At 31.7% G+C, this 20641-nt stretch overlaps 3 protein-coding genes across 3 annotated transcripts; 1 reads left to right on the top strand and 2 right to left on the bottom strand.

The window, feature by feature from the left end:
- Positions 1 to 3859: 3859 nt before the first annotated feature.
- On the top strand, positions 3860 to 7780 carry LOC128392298 (nose resistant to fluoxetine protein 6-like). The gene is made up of 11 exons (XM_053352305.1): positions 3860 to 4322; positions 4385 to 4614; positions 4846 to 4960; positions 5031 to 5124; positions 5359 to 5426; positions 5837 to 6019; positions 6108 to 6201; positions 6276 to 6534; positions 6617 to 6819; positions 6894 to 7347; positions 7415 to 7780. The coding sequence occupies exons 1-11, from the start codon at positions 4010 to 4012 to the stop codon at positions 7616 to 7618; spliced, it is 2217 nt and encodes a 738-aa protein (XP_053208280.1). The 5' UTR covers positions 3860 to 4009; the 3' UTR covers positions 7619 to 7780.
- Positions 7781 to 8736: 956 nt separating this feature from the next.
- LOC128390829 (actin-related protein 6-like) lies at positions 8737 to 11244 on the bottom strand. Its single transcript, XM_053350602.1, has 3 exons — positions 10536 to 11244; positions 10229 to 10459; positions 8737 to 9533 (listed from the first exon to the last, which is right to left on the bottom strand). The coding sequence occupies exons 1-3, from the start codon at positions 11074 to 11076 to the stop codon at positions 9292 to 9294; spliced, it is 1014 nt and encodes a 337-aa protein (XP_053206577.1). The 5' UTR covers positions 11077 to 11244; the 3' UTR covers positions 8737 to 9291.
- A 3890-nt stretch (positions 11245 to 15134) lies between these two features.
- Positions 15135 to 17446, bottom strand: LOC128390786 (actin-related protein 6-like). Its single transcript, XM_053350549.1, has 3 exons — positions 16742 to 17446; positions 15876 to 16655; positions 15135 to 15710 (listed from the first exon to the last, which is right to left on the bottom strand). Exons 1-2 carry the CDS (start codon positions 17280 to 17282, stop codon positions 15925 to 15927), a joined length of 1272 nt encoding a protein of 423 aa, XP_053206524.1. The 5' UTR covers positions 17283 to 17446; the 3' UTR covers positions 15135 to 15710; positions 15876 to 15924.
- Between the last annotated feature and the right edge of the window lie 3195 nt (positions 17447 to 20641).

The following is a 20641-nucleotide window of genomic DNA, read 5'->3' as shown; positions in this document are numbered from 1 at the left end:
ACACAGTTGACGCAAAAAGGATAATTTATCAGTAACGATGGAAGTTACCCATTATTAATATATTTGAAGCTTTACTCACTGATTAAATTCAGGAATATGTGTGCTATTAACGTAAGAAATTAAGGGAATAAAAATGAGAATTTTTTTTATTGTTGATTTCTCGAGAAATAATTAACATAGAAACAATTTTTCTCTCACAAAGATAGATTTGAGTGTATACTAGTGAATTAACTCGTTTAATCTGAACCGATCAGTTTCAATCACTTTAGATTTAATTTTTTCTGTATATTCGTCGAAATAACTTTGATCGAATGTTTTGAGCTTATTTCTAATTCGATTAATTAGATCTTTTTTGCTATTTGGTATCCAACCTCCAGAAAAAACTTTTCAAACATTTTCAATTAGCCCAAAAGTCTGCGATGAGCCTCAATTGCGGACAATTAGGGGATTTTCATCTTTAGGAACGAAGTTGACACTAGCGCCCTCTAACGTTTCTAATGTATTTTTTGCATAGTAACAACTCGCTAAATCAGGCCAAAATAGCACCTTATCATCACTATGAACTTTTTTTATCCAAGGAATTAATCTCTCTTCAAACACTGACGAGAATATAATTCAGAATTCAAAGCCCCTTTTGTTAGATGAAAATATGATCGAATGCGAATGCGAATCGATATGCATCATAGAAATTGAATCCTTCCAGATCGAAGTAACTTTCATCATCCATAATGATAACATGATTTTGTATCAAATTTCTTAAGTGACGAAGTCGAGTTTTTTTACTTAATTATATTTCTAGGCCTTAACAAGAATTTGTAATCTTCTTCATGATGTTTCTATATTATCATACATTGAAGACGCAAATGAGTTTCTGGTGAAATCAACTTGGTTGTAAACAGCTGAAAATGTGTACATTATTGATATCTCACAAATACAATGTGTAAGATCAAGACCCAGTGGAATTCAATTCGGCGAGACTATCGTTAAAAAACTAGAAAGTTCAAAGCAAAGATAGCTAAAGGATCTAGTGTTTACCAGTGCCAGTTTTTTATTCAAAGGCCACTTCGGGCAAAAACTGCTCTAAGAACCACAAATGATTTTAACGAAAAGATGAAAGCGGAATAGAAAAGCCGAAATTAGTATTTAAGACAAATGAATCTTCATCGTTAGTCGTTTAACAAGTTTATCATAAGGCCAATTAGGCTGCTGAATAAAACAAATAGGCACTGATTCCAGACTAGCTAGTACATTGAAATGAAATTTTTTGTATAAATCGTAATTAAACTAAATCAATTCAATTGATCAAAATGTCCGAAAGGAAGCGCGATTGCGATGTAAGTTCATTTGAATAAATATTTTGGTTGTTCAAATACACATATCTAACTTTTTTTCTCTTCTTCGCGTTTAGGTATATAATCGCTTTTTAGTTTATGGCCAACTCCTTTTTCTCTGTGTGGTGATTGAGGAAGCTATTGTTGCCTCATCGACCTCATTATGTCAAGTCATCGAATATCCAAATCGTTGATGAAGCCGATGATGAAAATGCACCCATCTCAAGAAAACTTAAGCCTGGGGTCCCTTTCGAGGAGGAATTTATCCAGAGTAAAGCAATCGAGACCTTTGGATGTGGATATTGTTCGAGACAGTTTTCCACAATTTCTGATGTGATTCGGCATATGAATGCTTGTAAATATCATAAAGGTACCAAGGAACTTGATGTTGGTGGCGTTCGGGGGAAAGCTAATATGGTACCGGTCAGGGTATTAAAACAAGTTCAAGTCTAATCTATTTATCATTTATTCATAAAGGTTCATAGTTGTCATTGTTGTAAAGACCATCCACTAAGAAAGGTAAGCTTTTCTTCTACTTCTTCTTCTACTTCTTCTTCTATTACTACTTATATTCATAATATTTATATATGATCCTAATCTTTTCATCTTATCTTCTTTAGATGAGTCTCAGCGGCTTTCAAAAAGAATCAGTGAGACAAACTAACCCCTGAAATAAAATACCCGAGAACAAATAAATACTTGGACCATTCCAGGAAAGAGTTGATGCAATACGACCTTCCAAAATGTGGACGCATTTGATTCTCCGCCTCATCTTCTATATTCATCTTCTCACTTGTATATTCACCTTGTCACTTCCATATCTACCTTTCCACTTCATACTCACCTTCTCACTGTCATCTCCATATTAATCTTTCAACCGTTGTTTTCCTTTACATCAACAATAAATAAAATGAATTGTGATGAAGATGAAAATCTTAGGCAAAAACTTGCTTCATTTGGATTCAAATTCTGTCCAATCGCCACAAGGTCAGTCCTTCGATAAAATGTCAATCTTTGCAAAAAGGTAAGTCAAAAGCGAATTAAAACTAGTATTCAATTGTAGTTGATTGTTGATGAACCGAAATTTATTAGATTCAAGATGATCATATTGTGATCATATTAGAAATAACAATTAAAACTAGTTATTGATGCTAGTTGATCATATTTTGATCATTGAAAAGACCCAACTAAGGTCAATCTGCTTTTGCTGGGTTGATCAACCAGAAACTAATAGTTCCGAGTTGATCATATTTTGTATGTTGATCATGATTAAACAACGAATTATTACAAATTACAAAAATTGAGGTAACCATTAACTTAGTTAATACTCTAATTGCAAAGATTAACTTTCATGAGTTGGTCGTCTTCAAAATTTACTGCCAACCAGGTATTAAAAGTAAAGTATCACAATAATAATAAAGTTTCTGATCAACCTTGAATGAATTCACCTATCGAAAGAATTAATTATCGAAACTTACAATTACTTAATTAGCTAAGGTGATGATAACTATAGTAATTATTTTAATTTTTATTAGTCAAATTGAGTTAACCACGTAATTTGAATTTTACCTTTTTCTAATCAATAACTAATATTAACAATAAGCATTAGTGTCTAATGGAAACTTAAAAAGTTTTCAATCAACAATATGAATCACAATGATTAACAATGTAATCAAATGAACAGAAGAATCATGAAAAAAATGAATTGACCCGAAAAATTTGAACAATTAAATATTGACTTAATACCTGTGATGGTGATTTATTAATTTGTCATTCACGATGAACATACTATTTGGACAATACAGTAACAATTAAACAACAATTGTTCAAATCTATTAATAGTACAATAACAATGTATAACAAGTTTTTTTTTCACAATTAAGATGAAACCAATTGATTGACCAATAACAAGACATACAACTGACCCAAACAAATTAACAAAGTTTAGAAAGTTCAATTTGCCAACAATCAAATTGCTAAGAATACACAACAAGAAAAATTAATGTTAATTAGTGTTAATTGTCTACGTAGATAAGGTTAACCATTTAAAATAATTAATCAACAATTTTCAGAAAATATAAGTAACTCATCAATACAATTCAATTGTAATGGTTAATTGTTTTGGTAGAAAAAGTTTTTTTTCCTTTCAATTCCAAAGCAATCAAGGTATATGATAATGGAAGAGGAAGAGAGGGAGAGGGAGAGAGAGAGAGAGAAGTAAAATGATGATGAAGATGATAATGGTGATAATGATGAGGAGGATAAGTCAAAAAAATTAACTAACTATTGACAATTAGCACTTAATTCATAACAATAATACATTTTAAAAAACAGGTAACTTTTTTTAGTGTTACCTGAACAAAGGATGATAACAACAGGGAGATGATGATGAGGATGAGGATGAAGATGAGGAAGATGATAACAATGAACAATATCACTGTTGGAATAAGATATTATAAGAAGGTCACTATTGGTTACGCCTTTTTATCATCTTCATTTATCATCTTCATCTACAATTTGGTGTTGTTATTTTTTTTCACTTCCAATGGTCACTTACAACTTATTTTACAAAACCATAACAATCAAGAAACAATGATTGTAGCAATTAACGTTAATCTCAAGAGTGAAAGTTTATCTTGATATTAATCATTGATAATTGATATGTTAATTGGTTGAAAATGAAGTTAATTGTGTTTACTTTATATGTGATCAGTTTAATCTGGATCTTTATTAGTACAGTTAATTGTTACTCAAGTGAATTAGCTGCAGCCATTTCAAATACAACTAATGGTCGAGCTGATTTTGATTTAGTTATCTCAGCTTGGAATGCTTATCGAGATGAGATTAAGGTTGATCTTAATCTGTATACCTCAGGATTAGCAAATAATTACAATGAGATTATAAGTAAATCAGTTTTATCAACTAAATGTGCTAATGGATTAAAGTTTCTACTCGATTCTGGTGAAGCTAAAAAAACTTGGGCTATTCAAAGTAAGTGAAGAAAATATTTTTCGGACATTGGTCATTTATCAACTTCTCTCTTTCATTCAAAGCTCTCGATTCATGGGGACGATTCCCACCCCCTGGATTATTCAGTGGAACCACAACTTCATTTGGTTCATACGATCAGTGTTTAAATGTGATTCCAATCAATTCAACGTTCGCAACTCAATATTGTTCAGTTTCGTTTCGTCCAATGTTACCTCATCGTCCTCGATTCCATAATATCCTTGATAGACCAAGTATCTTTCAAACGATTCCTCGATCATCAATTAATAATAATGTAAGCTATCAATCAATCACAATTAACAATCGATTGGTTTAATTACCATAAATTGTAAGCCATTGGAACACTTGGTTAACTTCAAGTTAATTGTGATTAACTTGTTGTTTTTGTCTCAATTGGGCTCGAGTGTAACTTTTGACAATACAAAACTTTCCAATCAATTGTATTGGTTAATTGTTGGAAATTATAAAAAAATCATTAACAATTTAAATTGTTTATCTTTTCCAGGCAGTTGATTACCTTAAATCAAAGTCACAATTTTTTTATTATACACAATTAAGGGTTGGTATTTGTTTGACAACTCATTGTAATCAAGATGAAATCAAATCAATGGTACAAACTAGTAAGTAATTAATCAATATTTTATGAGAAGAATTTAATTTTTAATTGTTACAATTTCATAATAATTATAGTTGCCCAAGGGATGTACTTGAAAGGTGATTTAATTAATTGTGAAAGTAAATCAACAACAACGATTGGACTTAATTACCACCAAACAATTGCTCTGTAAGTTTAATTAACTTGTTACAATTTGAATTCATGGTTCATTAAACTTTCATTTCAATTGTTGAAAGAAAATTGAATCAATTGATTAACGAGAAAAAGTAAATCAAAATTATATCCATAGAAATTTTCAAATAATCAACAATAAATCACTCAAACAATTTACTAACTAAAAGAAAACGGATGTCAATCAACAGACAATTAACTAATTCTATTTTTCTGGCAATCAACTTAAAGATCCATTATATTAATCATACTTACGATTACACTGATTGGTACACTGGCCGAGCTATTAATCAAATCAGGTAACAATTGCAATCAATATTGTTCAAATTATCTCATCAACAATCAATATATTGATGATTGAATAACAATTCATTATTAAATCATCAAGATTCAATCAACTTTACCATCTAAATCATTTCAATGGGAATTTTAGTTATTAAGATTTATTGAAATATAATTAGATTTAGAATTGATTGTGATTGAAGTAAAAATTAACATTCATAGTTAGCCAATCAATTAGATCAACAATCAAACAATAATAAACAATTTAACTACATTAAGTAACTTATCACGATTAACTTGTGGCGAGATTCGTGTTTACAATTAGCCAATTCATTTATTGACTAATCAACAATTGAAGATGAAACTTCAATCTTATTGATTGATAATTGTAATGATTTTAATTTCAATTCTAATTTTGTTTATTCAGAATCACGATTAACTTTTTTCAAGTCGATTCTATTTGCTTTTTCTTTACGGCGAAACTTTGATTCGCTGTTTAAAATGGAAACCACAAATTCTGAGCTCAAATGTTTGAACGGAATCAGATCCATCACAATGGCCTGGATTATATTTGGACATACATCAGTTTGGATTCACTATCAAGCATTTAGTAAGTAATTAGTCCAACAACAATTGATAATAATCGCAGCAATTATGTTTACATTTTTTTCGTATCAAAATTTATTGGACTTTTAAAGGTCACTCATTTAATATCATTGATGTAATTAAACCTTTCGGAGCTCAAGCCTTGCTCAATGTAACTTTCTCAGTTGATACGTTTTTCCTAATCAGGTAAGACAATTAGACTAATTGTTTGGATAGATTTGTATTAATTGAATTGGTCATTTTTCCGTTCGTTTGTCCAGTGGTTTATTGACTTCTTATATCACCTGGAAAACAACTGATGGTGTTTACGATAAGTTCAATTCATTCTGGTTCATTGTTTCCCGTTATACTCGATTGACCCCTAGCCTGGTGACCGCTATGTGTTTGACCTTATTTTTACCGCTAATGGGCTCGGGCCCATTGTGGAATGAGTTTGTTGCACCGGTGGGAAAAAATTGCGAAAAAAATTGGTGGGTTAATTTACTTTATATTCAAGCATTTTACAAACCCGATGAAATGGTGAGTTCAGTCCAATGAATTGGTCAGTTTCAGGAAATTATCTTAGTTATTGACTTAATTCTTTCATTTTTTACTAATCAAGTGTTTACCAATAACTTGGTGGTTATCTAATGATATGATTTTCCATATAATATCTTTGGTAATTCTGGTTCCCCTGATGAGGAGTAAAAAACTTGGGATCACAATCAACATTTTACTCATAACGATTTTCACAATAATATCGGGAATCATTAGTTACGTTAATGATTATCCACCGGCTATTTTACCGACGTTTCCTCAGGTTGAGTAAGTTAACTAGTGACCATTGTAAGTGTTTAAATTGTTAATAAATCTGTTGGTCTATTGGTGATTCTTTACAGGGAGTACTGGTATGATTTAGTGGTTAGACATTTTTGGAAACCTCATCTACATGGTCCACCTTTTTTCATTGGTCTGCATCTTGGATATTTGCTGGCAAGAAAACGATTCCCAAAAATGACCAAAACAATGTCCATTTTGGGATGGATCTTGACACTGGTCATCATTTTCGGAGTACTTCATGTACCCTATCCACTAACATTGGGTAAAACTTGGCCACGAGAGTTGAATACCCTCTTCGACTGTACCAATCGTATATTATGGTCACTTTCATTATCATGGATAATTTATTCATCGGCTTCTGGTCATGGTGGTCCAATCGGCCGTTTCCTAAGTTTACCCATTTTCGGACCATTGGCTAAGATTTCGTACACAGTTTACTTGACCCATATGCTTCTTATTTGGACATACATGGGGTCGAGACGGGAATTGTCTTATACAAGCACTTATACTGGAGTAAGTTTAGTACAAATATAAAGATAACTTCCATTGATTAATCAAATTATCATCTTCCTCTATTTAGATTAACATGTTCATCTCCCATTGGTTTTTGGCTCAAATACTTGGTGTCCTTTCAGCTCTACTATTTGAATCGCCTTTTCTCAATATCCAGAAACTTATGGCTAAACAATATCAGAAAAATGAAGATACAGTTAAATTGAGAGATTGGGATAAAGAGAAAGATAAACAACAAGTAACTGATAATCAACGATTAACACCATTCTAATTAAATTATCTTACATTAAAATAAGCATCATTATCTTGATTCACTACAGATTATTAATATGAATGTTCACAATGTTTTTTAGTTTAAAAATACAAAATTCAAATAATTATCCCGATTGAGTTCATGTCAACATTGATTTCAATTCAGTAACTTGTATGAATACACGAACATTATAATAATTTGATCGATGTTCAATTCTAGAATTGAAAAAAGAAAATTTTATGCAAACACAAAATATTCATCAAACAATCAACCTAATCAATTAGCTAAAGATGCAGATACATTATCCCAGATTCATTGGGATAATATAGATGATTAAAGTGATAATGATCATGTTAAACACTAGTGAAAAATTCAAAGTCAAATTATCTTCTAATGGTAAACATTTCAACGCAATGTTAATTTGAAGAAAGTTAATATTAACTAACATTAACCATTGTAAGTTATCACTTATTTGTCATAATATTTATACAGCAATCAAAGTGCATCAAAATGAAGTTGAACGAATTTACTTGTTCTACCTTCAGAATAATTTGTTTAATCAGCCATCAGAGAATTTTAAGTACATAAACGTTAATTTGTCGGGTTTAGAAGCTTAGAAGTATTGTCATAATTATTAGCCACCAGTGTCAGTTAATACGATTATAAATGAAATGAGTTCTTGTCAATTTTCAAGTGTTATCTTCATCTTCGTGCTTTCAACTATTTTCCTGTTGATCGGCAAAAGTATTGGTCTTGTAAGGTTTTCGAATACTCTTCATAATCGCAATAAAACGCCAGCAAAAATTAAAGACCAAATGAAGAATCTAGATGCTGATGTCAATGTTTACGAAGAATCGGCCCATTTTATTTATGCGTAAGTTAAGAAGAAGAGTCACAATTAAATCTATGAATAAAAGTTTCTTTTAAATTAATTGTCTAATTGAACTCTTTAAATAAGTAGAATTACTAATTACTACAAACTGATCTTTTTTATTTTTAAACAATTTCTTGGTTCTTGTTAAACATTATTTATTTATTATTTTTTAGAGGAAAGCGAAGATGATACGGATTATGATTTTGGTTTCCGAAAGTCTTCCAATGATTTCGTCCCGGAGGAATAGAGAGAGAGATGAACAAGTAACTGATAATCAACAATTAACACCATTCTAATTAAATTATCTCACATTAAAATCAGCATCAGCATCTTCATTCATTAAATTATAAATATGGATTTTAATATTTCATTAATATCTTTATCTGATGATGGAGTGACCATTGGGTTGATACAGAATTTTGTACAGTTAAAGTGCCAGTAGAAGAAGATGATGAAATATTATTGCTGCTGATTAGATTGTTATTAATGTTGTTACTCGATGTTATTGTTGTTTTGGTAGGAAGTGATGATGATGACGATGATGATTTCGATGATGTCCAAGTGTAATATTTGTTGGAAGATGAGATTGAATAACTTTTCGTGTGGAGCATATTCATCATTGGAACCACTGGAATTATCATCGCCCGATTTACGAACCATAACTTGATAGACTATGGTAAAGTCAATCTTATTCAAACGTGATCGAATCCCTTTAACCAAGGTTGGTGAATTTTCTGGAAAAATACCCAAATGATCACCCAGAGAATAAGCTAATGAGAAATCGCTGGCTGATTCTTGTTGCTTATTCTTTGGCGGCTTAATCGTTATGTGAATGTTGCTGTCCGATTGTTGTTGTTGTTACTGTTTGTGATGATGTAGAAGAAGATGATGACACTGATGATGAAGATGATTGATCGGCTAACAATTTCGACTGATATTGTTTATCCAATTCAAGAATAACTCTTATTGTTTGTCGTTGTTTATCACCTCCTTTATGAAGAGCAACCGTTGAGACCAAACGGAAGGGAATCACCTTTCGATTAGAGCTTTTGGCAAGAGCTGCAAAGAGAGCAGAGAGAATAAAAAACAATTACAATTTAAATTAGAAAAGAAAAATCAAATTCCAAATGAAAAGATCAAACAATTAACTAACAAGAATCATTGTCAACCCTTCAAAGAAAATTGAATCGAAATCGGATGTTTACCAATTTCGCCTTTCCAATCAGTCAATTGATTCTTAATTCATAATTTTCTTCACAAATTTTCATCATCAGAATTGGGAGCTGAAGATTCAGTAGATAAATTGAAAACTGGTAATTCCATTCTTCCAATACTGTTGAGTGGTCCAATTTCGTCATATTCTTTCTTGTTGAGACATAAATTATCCATGATGGTTGGTAAATTGTTAACCAGATATTTACCACCCAACCAAGGATCGATAATTGGATTTTCAGATAGAGTCACATTCACATCATAAAACGAGTCAGCCATTGAACGGACATCACCATAGATTCTGTCCCTAAATCCATGAAGTGAAGCGTTTCCACCAACAAGAACAATATTACTGTACAAACTAAATCTATATTCTTCTGGACATGATTCAATTGAATGGACAATCGAATGTGAAATACCAATCTGATCAATACCAACATCAGAAGGATAGAAAAGTATCTCGGGAACTTGGAAGCGCTCATTGTTTAGTCTAATACACTGAAGATCGGAATTAATTGAATCATTTTCATCCCTAATGTAACCTCTCTTGATGGTCATGAAATCAGGTAAAATATAATCTCTGGCGATTGGTGAAGGTTTTTCTCTGGCAATCTCAAGATCAACAGTGAATTGATTTGAAACATAACAACAATCCTCTTTACATTGATTAATCACAAAGGTTTCATCTAAAACATGAAGTTGTCGATAAGATATAATATCTTTTAGATGGTTAGTGAGAGCTTTCCCACCAACATCAATCCTCCTAATTGCTCCTGTTTAAAATGAAATTAAAAAAAAGTTGATGAAAATGAAGATAAACTAAGAAAATTGAAAAAATCATTTGTTTACCTTTGACAATTTTACCTCCAATAAATGGGACAATGTGGGTAAATGAGTAACCCGAATCAACTACAAGACAACATTTATCATCATCTAATTGTTGGACATGTTTAGCCATCGAAAGGAAAGCGGGTACACTTTTGGCCAATGTTCCAAATCCATATTCTTCATAAAGTACCTCCAACATGGTCTCCCGAACCTGTCGAAAGTTGAAATATGGTTCAGTGTACAGGAAAACTTTCTCTTTATTTGAACCTTCAATTTTTAAATTCTTATAGAAAGCGTGGTCCAATACTTGTCGCTGGACATCCCAATTGATTGGAAAACCTTTATTGAAAGGTAATAAGTAAAATAAACCAGAATAATCTTTGCATTCATCTAATTGATTTCCAATGTACAATCTTCTCCTTTCACTTTTAACCTTAAACACTGAATTCGGCATCACTTGGGGAGATTCAGGTGAATCTTTCAGTCCATATTTAATGGAATAACCTCCAATATCGGCAATTATTATTGGAGTAGAGTTATCTACAAACTCTAAACCATCCATGGTAACAATTGTCAGGTAGAGGCAGTTGTCTAATAAATTTCTTAAAGATTCAATCAATTCACAAATTAAAGTTGTTAACTGATTAAACTTTTCTTCTCTGGTTATTACGACTCAAAGACTGTCCAGAAAATAACTATCACGAAAATATTAACAAACAGAAAATGAAATTCAAATGAAAAAGTAAACAAAGAATTTCTTTCATTTCACTCAACAGATTGCGAATCGGAAGATTCGAAGTTCGCCTTAAATATTATCTAATATTAATTTATATATTAATAAAACAATAATCACAATTATATAATAAACAAGAACTTTAATGTTGACTAAAAGGAAAGGGAAGTGGGACTGACTTTTACAAGACAAAGTAGATAACATTAATACAATGTATAACGAAGGTGATCATGATCATGTGGATGATAACTTGGAATTTGTATTTTTTTGTAACCCTATAAATATGGAGACAGGAAAATCCGTGAATTATTAGTAGTGGAGTTAGCGATAGGCTTGATTTCATTGTTGATGATTCCATGCACTCGCAGCTCCTTTGTTCTTAACGAAGTAGACGAATAAACTAAACTTTCTTCAGTGACAGTAACGTCTGAGCTAAGTAACCGAATAAAAAAGAAAAAAAGAAAGAGAGAGAAAGTACCAAACTTATTGGTTCAAATCAGATACCAAAAAAATCGATAATTATTATTATTTTTAAATATAAATAGGAATATTAAATAATTTAGTATTAAATACAAATAAATAATTTATCAATTTGCTTCTTTATTTTCGATCATTAGTTTTACAATGTTAACAATAATCGAATAATTTTCGCAGTAAATCTTCTAAATTCTGCGCGGATGTCATCTTGAGCAGGTAGGTCAGTTTCGGACTTCAAACACAAGAAGTGGATGCATCTGGAATAAAATTTGGATTCTACATGGTTAAAGTGGTCGTTGTGGTAAATCGACCACAAGCAATGGTGCCATCAGCAGTACCATCAAGACATTTTCTTTTATATTCTTCATCAGAAAGTGTAGTAATAGTATAAGCATTCTTTGTAGTTATTTCAACTGGAGGTAATGTGGTCGACGGGATAAATCGACCACAAGCAATGGTGCCACCAGCAGTACCATCAAGACATTTTCTTTTATATTCTTCATCAGAAAGTGTAGTAATAGTATAAGCATTCTTTGTAGTTACTTCAACTGGAGCTAATGTAGTAAGAGTATAAGCTAATGTAGAGATAACTTGATGAACCATCACGATCAAGAAGAAAGTTGAGAATTTAAAAACTTTCATTATTAGTTTTGATTTCACTTAATAACAATTTAATTAAATGATAACAACTTACTAGAGAATTGAACTGATAACTTATCGTTTGAAAGCTCACCTTTTATACTGAAAATTTCTGGTAACTGATCAAATATCCACCATGAGTTGGGATAATTTTATTAAACTCAACAAGTAAATTGTAAATCAATCAATGACTATTCGTGTTTGTTCAAATGTTACAATGATTCATTGAAAGAGGCACCATAAAATGGTAAGAAAAAAGGGAAAAAAGGAAAAAAGAAAGGGAAAGACAAAATTGGCATCTCTCGTGAGATTTATATACTCATATACTCGAGTTGGGGAAATCGCATCCCACGCTTCGAGTCTTGAAGTTTGTAATCAGTTCTAATGACGTTGAGAGCTTTTTCTTTCCTTTCTCTTCCATTCTATCCTCTGTCTTTCTTCTTTCCTCTGCCGTCTCACGACGAAGTTATAAATCAGATACACAATGTAAATCTGTACATCCGCGAGTATCTCATCCTTCTTATAAAGGGCAAAATAGTCCATTTTTCATTGAACAATAACAATGGACATTGGTAAACATTATCATCAATAAGTTGACTGAATCGCTCCTTCAATGACCAAGTGTCATTATCGGTTGTACCCTCGAAATAATAATCGTAAATGTAATTCAATTCATCGGTGATGTTTTCATCAGGTTTAATCATGTTGTAAAACATATTATTCAAATGCTCTTCAGCCTCAGCTCGTGAAGCGGGTTGATAGTTACCCGATTCAACGTCATCAAAGTAGTCTGATCCAACCATGAATCTCATAAGTAAACTTAAGGTGGAGAAGGCATGAAATCTTCAAAATAAATTGGCATGAACGCAAAGCCTGGACAACTTCAAAGTTAGTCCAGATTTTTAGTAATCACACTTTACTAATGAAAATAGATATCATGTCAATTAATATTCAAATTAATGCTTGGATTTCAACCGAATGAAATTATGCCGCATATGAAATTTTTATAAAATTAAATTCAATCATTTTCATTTAAAATATTGAAATAAAATCACTTTCTAGATATAAAATGATTCAGTATTTATTCAAGGGACCAATTATCGTGTTTATTTTATTCTTAAAGTTCACTTTTAAACTTTAAAATTTCTGGTAAATAATCAGATATCATGAATTGAATCATCACATTAATCGCCTTTTCTCAATATCCAGAAACTTATGGCCAAACAATATCAGAAAAATGAAGATACAGTTAAATTAAGAGATTGGGATAAAGAGAAAGATAATCAACAAGTGACTGATAATCAAAGATTGACACCATTCTAATTAAATTGTCTCACATTAAAATAAGCATCATTATCTTCATTCATTAGATTATAAATATGAATGTTCACATTTCATTGATATTTTTTTTCGGATAATAAAAACTGAGTATTATTGACAATACTCTTAAAAAAGATCTTATTAAAATTAAGAATTGGTTTTATTATTAAGACTCTCAATACTCTTATTATTAATATTAAACAGTTGGGTTAAAATGATTTCCGGTGGAGGATCAAGTGAATCAAATTGAGACAAAAGTTCCAATAAATTTGGATATTGATGAGCTTTCCATTCCTCATAACGTTCACTATCATTTGCCAGTTTTTTCATTAAACTTTTCTGACCATTGTCCTTACAAAAAGAGGTTAATAATTGTTGTGGAGCTTATTCATCATTGGAACCACTGGAATTATCATCGCCCGATTTACGAACCATAATTTGATAGACTGTGGTAAAGTCAATATTATTCAAACGTGATCGAATCCCTTTAACCAGGGTTAGTGAATTTTCTGGAAAAATAATACCTGCAAATGATTAAATATTATCTCATTAGAATAGAGGTACGTTTAATTGATTTAGGATACGGAAACACTTACTAACGGAAATTAACTTTATTTACACTTGGATAAATGTTTGATCATCCACTAGGTAAGTTCAGTAGTAAAAGTGAACTTTCCAGAACTTAGAGAGCTCTTGGAACCACAACCTGATCCACGACACACCTTATGATCCTAACAAGAAGATTACCTACCAAAATAAATGAACATTTGTCATTACACTGATACCGAATCGTAACTTCGCAAAATTGATTATACAGCCAAAGACTTTAAGTTTGCACCCACTTTTTAAATCATTCACGTAGTTAATGATAAGCAAGTAAAGATAACTTTTGATATCTAATCAATTGACCATTTTAAGACTAAATCACTTAAATTAGTGGACAAACTTAACATCATATCTCTGGGTTAACTTTATCTCTAATTGATTATCTTTACCTGCGTGAATGATTTAAAAAGTGGGTGCAAACTCAAAGTCTTTGGCTGTATATTTTAGTTTACTCATTAACTAAATTATGAACTTTTAACTTGGACTTTTATTTTCCTCTTCATTTAATTATTCCACTTGTATTTATATAAATTGTTTCTTTCACTTTTGTCAGTATTTTATTATTATTCATGTTTGATAATTATTCCGTTAATTAAGGAAATTATCATTACGATTGCACGAAATTGATTCAACAAGTCAGCCATTGAAAGTTTTAATTGGTTAACAATTAAGATTTGATACTTATGGTGTTTCAATTGATTATCACCCAAACTCTAGTCTGAGGTCTAAATACTCAAAAACGAAAAAAAGTTATTTAAGAAAACCTTGTTGGAAACTTGGTTAAATTTCATGTAAAATGAGATTGGGATAAAGAGAAAGATAATCAACGATTAACACCATTCTAATTAAATTGTCTCACATTAAAATAAGCATCATTATCTTCATTCATTAGATTATTAATATGAATGTTCACATTTCAGTAATATCTTTTTCGGATAATAAAACTGAGTATATTATTGATAATACTTTTGAAAGATAATTGATTTTATAATTAAATAGTTGAGTTAGGATGATTTCCGGTGAAGGATCAAGTGAATCAAATTGAGTTAAAAGTTCCGATAAATTTGGATATTGATGAGCTTTCCATTCCTCATAACGTTCACTATCATTTGCCAGTTTCTCCATTAAACTTTTCTGACCATTGTCCTTACAAAAAGAGGTTAATAATTGTTGTGGAGCTTATTCATCATTGGAACCACTGGAATTATCATCGCCCGATTTACGAACCATAATTTGATAGACTGTGGTAAAGTCAATATTATTCAAACGTGATCGAATCCCTTTAACCAGGGTTGGTGAATTTTCTGGAAAAATACCCAAATGATCACCAGGAGAATAAGCTAATTCTGATTCTTGTTGCTTATTCTTTGGCGACTTAATAGTTATGTGACCATTTTGTTGTCGTCTGATTGTTTTTGTTGCTGTTTGTGATGATGTAGAAGATGAAGATGACAATGATGATGGCGATGATTGATTAAAATTAGAAAAGAAGAAAAGAAAAGTTAAATTCCAAATGAGTAGATCAACAATTATTAAGAATCATTGTCAACCCTTTTGAGAAAATCGAATCGAAATCAAATGCTTACCAATTTCGCTTTTCAAACCAATCAATTAATTCTTAATTCATAATTTTCTTCACAAATTTTCATCATCAGAATTGGGAGCTGAAGATTCAGAAGATAAATTGAAAACTGGTAATTCCATTCTTCCAATACTGTTGAGTGGTCCAATTTCGTCATATTCTTTCTTTGTGAGACATAAATTATCCATGATGGTTGGTAAATTGTTAACCAGATATTTACCACCTAACCAAGGATCAATGATTGGATTTTCAGATAGAGTCACATTTACATCATAAAACGAGTCAGCCATTGAACGGACATCACCATAGATTCTGTCCCTAAATCCATGAAGTGAAGCGTTTCCACCAACAAGAACAATATTACTGTACAAACTAAATCTATATTCTTCTGGACATGATTCAATTGAATGGACAATCGAATGTGAAATACCAATCTGATCAATACCAACATCAGAAGGATAGAAAAGTATCTCGGGAACTTGGAAACGTTCATTGTTCAGTCTAATACATTGAAGATCGGAATTAATTGAATCATTTTCATCCCTAATGTAACCTCTCTTGATGGTCATGAAATCAGGTAAAATATAATCTCTGGCAATTGGTGAAGGTTTTTCTCTGGCAATCTCAAGATCAACGGTGAATTGATTTGAAACATAACAACAATCCTCTTTACACTGGTTAATCACAAAGGTTTCATCTAAAACATGAAGTTGTCGATAAGATATAATATCTTTTAGATGGTTAGTGAGAGCTTTTCCACCAACATCAATCCTCCTAATTGCTCCTGTTTAAAATGAGATTAAACAAAAAAGATACAAAGATGATGAAAATGAAAATAAATTAAGAAAATTGAAAAAATCATTTGTTTACCTTTGACAATTTTACCTCCAATAAATGGGACAATGTGGGTAAATGAGTAGCCCGAATCAACTACAAGACAACATTTATCATCATCTAATTGTTGGACATGTTTAGCCATCGAAAGGAAAGCGGGTACACTTTTGGCCAATGTTCCAAATCCATATTCTTCATAAAGTACCTCCAACATGGTCTCCCGAACCTGTCGAAAGTTGAAATATGGTTCAGTGTACAGGAAAACTTTCTCTTTATTTGAACCTTCAATTTTTAAATTCTTATAGAAAGCGTGGTCCAATACTTGTCGCTGGACATCCCAATTGATTGGAAAACCTTTATTGAAAGGTAATAAGTAAAATAAACCAGAATAATCTTTGCATTCATCTAATTGATTTCCAATGTACAATCTTCTCCTTTCACTTTTAACCTTGAACACTGAATTCGGCATCACTTGGGGAGATTCAGGTGAATCTTTCAGTCCATATTTAATGGAATAACCTCCAATATCGGCAATTATTATTGGAGTAGAGTTATCTACAAACTCTAAACCATCCATGGTAACAATTGTCAGGTGGAGGCAGTTGTCTTATAAATTTCTTAAAGATTCAATGAATTCACCAATTAAAGTTGATAATTGATTAAACTTTTCTTCTCTGGTTATTATGACTCAAAGACTGTCCAAAAACTTTCACAAAAATATCAACATTAACAAACAGAAAATGAAATTCAAATGAAAAAGTAAACAAAGAATTTCTTTCATTTCACTCAAGAGATGGCGCTTAATTCGAGGGACGGTTTCCATAAAATCTTTAATTAATATTCGATACAATTTTCGACATTTTTGGATTCCAACCGAGTTAAATTATACCGCATGTTAGATTTTCATACAATTTATACATTTATTAATAATTTAGAACATTGAAATATAATTACTTTCTATCAAATGATACAGAATTGATTTAAGGGCTCAAGAATTTCATTAACTACGAAATGCGTCGATGATAAGTTTACATTTCTGTAAGCCGGTGTTATCGTGGGGTCTTCACTAGTAAGAGTATCGATGTATTTTCCATTAACGATAATGTTATAACTGTAGCTGGTCTATTCCAGCTATAGTTTTATTTACAATTACATTTAGATCTTCGAGGAAGGAATTAGCCTTCCTAAGAAAAATAATACTCGGATCGTTATCGATCTGATAACGATCCAAGGCAATCTGCCTTGATCTAGATATTGCATTATAATTTTCATGAAATTCTGCATCTCAGGGTCTATAGGATTTCAATATCAAATTCACAAAATAAGTCAAACGAATCAGTCATTAGCTTTAATCGATTTGAAAATAAGTTGATATTACAAATATTAACCGATCTTGATATTGAGATAAATGATTCACTTTCTGTTGATAATATTTAGTTTTTTTTTTGGTCATTGCTTGTCAATCATTACTCACATAATGACTCACATTCATCAATTATGAAGTAATTTATAACTCTGGTGCTTCCAAAGATATGAGACAATTAACTAAGCATCTCTTAATTGTTTCACCATAAAAAGATGGGTGATGCCCAAACTTTAAACACAAGAAAAAATTCCAACGGAAATTTATTCCGCCTCCCGATAAGGTTTAAGGGATAAGGACCAGGTTTTAAATTTTCATATCTTATTAAGGACCTGACCCAGTTTCGGGCTGATTTTTTTAAATGTATACTGGCCGAAGCTTTATGATCTGATCCAAAATCAGGAAAATCGACCTTAGATTCGAATTGAAGATTAGTTGACGCACAAACATAATCTAAACAACAATCGGCAATTGTAGGCGCATCTGAATTGGGAACCAGATTGTACTCAACCAATATCAACTTGAGAATTCGTTCCCACTTGTCCAACCTCGATCTTTTCACAGAGTCGGATGAATAAACATTTCTAATATTGAAATCACCAGCACACACTAACCCATCCACTGGTTCGTATTGGGCTCCATCGGCGTCTTCCCTTCCACTACCAACGCAATGAGGGTTAGCAAGCAGGCCAAAAACTCTTTCAAATTCGCATCATCATTAACGGGTCTTCTATGAAGATTAATGATGGCAATTGAAAAAATTCCATTTCGTGAATTTTCCGAACGCAACCACACTAAATTACACTGGATGTCCGTTCGGGGACATTGGCACGTTTTTATGCGAGTGACTTTAGCTTGAGCTACAAGTGTGATTCGCTCGTTACCATGGAGTCTATACATGAATGAGCACCGAGGATCGTTGGCAGGCCAAGTTCTGGTCAAATCACTTCCAAGGGCTACCATGGTGGAAGTTTTTACTTCCTGGAAGGACGCGATCACAATTAAATTTCGATCGCATGACAATAAATGGTCAACTGAATTTCAAAAAACATCTTTTTGGTGATAACAATTATAAGTGAGGAAAAGAAATTTATTTTTAACTAAAAAAACAAAGATGAATGATTCAATGTATTATATGGTGAAAAAATAGTGAAATACGAAATTAAATTGGGATTGTCGAGCAAATAATAAGAAGAAAGATAGAAATATAGATAGAAAAAGGTAAAAGTAAAAGTGAAGGTGAAAAAATTAAAAAAAGGACAAGAAGTTTAATTGTAATTTCGTATCTCACCATTTAATCGACTTGTTTCATTTAACAAGAGTTGGTGAAAAGATGGTGAGATACGAAATTACATTGGGATTGTCAATAAATGCATTTTTTACTAAATCAAAAAGCGCGCGTGTAGTCAGTGTAATCTGAGACAATCCTTAGCTATTTTCTGCATACAAGTGTCACTTTCCAAGAATATAATAAGGCATCGAAAAAGCTTCTTTTGGCCATGCACCCCGATAAAGTGAATTCCAGTTTACAGAGAGTTCACAAGATCGGACCATTCGATTTTAACCAATTCATTGAGCTAAACACAAAAATAAAAGAAAATTTTAAGGTGAATGGGACTGCGTTTTCCGGACACCAAGAACGGCAACGATACTATCAACAACATCAATAGCAACAACAGCAACAAGAATTTGAACAACCGTACCCAAAATATAATCTACCACCTTCTCCCCGTGAACAAAGAGCCCGAGATTTTAGACAATCCAATTGTTACATGTCCGATCCGAGTTCATTGCATGAGGACATGATGGCTCATTTCAAGAAGAAAGAAGATGAGTGGAAAAGAGAGAGACGAGATAATGAAGAGAAAAAAAGAAAAGAGAAGGAAGAAAGAGTTAAGTCAAACCAAGAGAGGAAAAGACAAGAGACACCTTAAAGTTCCACCGGTGAAAGTTACTAAAGTGTCATCGATGAACCATTAAGTGAAAGTTTCGTAGATGTGGAGCCCGAAAGAATTAAAGAACCAGAATTTGTTATCAATTCTGATCATGCTGTTCCGTACAGAGATACTAAATATTATATTTTTGATCAGGAAAATAGATCAATCTCGCTAAAGCAAGCGAAAGGTTTTTTTAAAAAATGCATGAACCTGTTTTTTTCAGAATCATCAAAGAAAAGGCAGTACACCTGTATCTTGCATGAAAAATGTAAAAAAAGACAATTTAAGAAAAAACAATACGTAGAAGACCATTTATTTTCATGTTTTTATTTCATTTGCTGCCCTCGTTGTACAAGAAAACTTTCTTAACCATCAAATTTCAAGAAACATTATAAAAAAATTTCACAAAAAATGAATGAAATGAACATCGGGAGTGTCTTAATTATTTTCGTCCTTGTATAACTGAAAATTATAGTGGTAATGATGGAGTTCATTTTGTTTCCCTTCTGATGTTGATGGGCATGGTTCTTTTTTTGGTTCAGATTTGTGGTTAGATTTTCTTTTAATTTTCTTTTTGTTTGCAGCTTCTAAATGATTGGAAAAATCCATACGAATAATTTATATAAAATAATTAAA

The sequence above is a fragment of the Panonychus citri genome, unplaced genomic scaffold (genome assembly GCF_014898815.1).
Source record: "Panonychus citri isolate SS breed McGregor unplaced genomic scaffold, ASM1489881v1 Contig00011, whole genome shotgun sequence".
NCBI classification, from domain to species: Eukaryota; Metazoa; Arthropoda; class Arachnida; order Trombidiformes; family Tetranychidae; genus Panonychus; species Panonychus citri.
Note: the sequence above shows the minus strand (reverse complement) of the source record. Positions and strands in the feature narration are given on the sequence as shown.

Bases quoted from the DNA above. Each gene is read 5' to 3' on its own strand.
- LOC128392298 (XM_053352305.1), top strand. From the start codon at position 4,010: ATGAAGTTAATTGTGTTTACTTTATATGTGATCAGTTTAATCTGGATC. The intron at 6,535-6,616 runs GTGAGTTCAGTC...TTACTAATCAAG, and splicing joins TTTACAAACCCGATGAAATG to TGTTTACCAATAACTTGGTG. The intron at 7,348-7,414 runs GTAAGTTTAGTA...TCCTCTATTTAG, and splicing joins ATACAAGCACTTATACTGGA to ATTAACATGTTCATCTCCCA.
- LOC128390829 (XM_053350602.1), bottom strand. From the start codon at position 11,076: ATGGATGGTTTAGAGTTTGTAGATAACTCTACTCCAATAATAATTGCC. The intron at 10,460-10,535 runs GTAAACAAATGA...CATTTTAAACAG, and splicing joins TGGAGGTAAAATTGTCAAAG to GAGCAATTAGGAGGATTGAT. The intron at 9,534-10,228 runs GTTACATTAGGG...CTCTCTTTGCAG, and splicing joins TTTCATGACCATCAAGAGAG to CTCTTGCCAAAAGCTCTAAT.
- LOC128390786 (XM_053350549.1), bottom strand. From the start codon at position 17,282: ATGGATGGTTTAGAGTTTGTAGATAACTCTACTCCAATAATAATTGCC. The intron at 16,656-16,741 runs GTAAACAAATGA...CATTTTAAACAG, and splicing joins TGGAGGTAAAATTGTCAAAG to GAGCAATTAGGAGGATTGAT.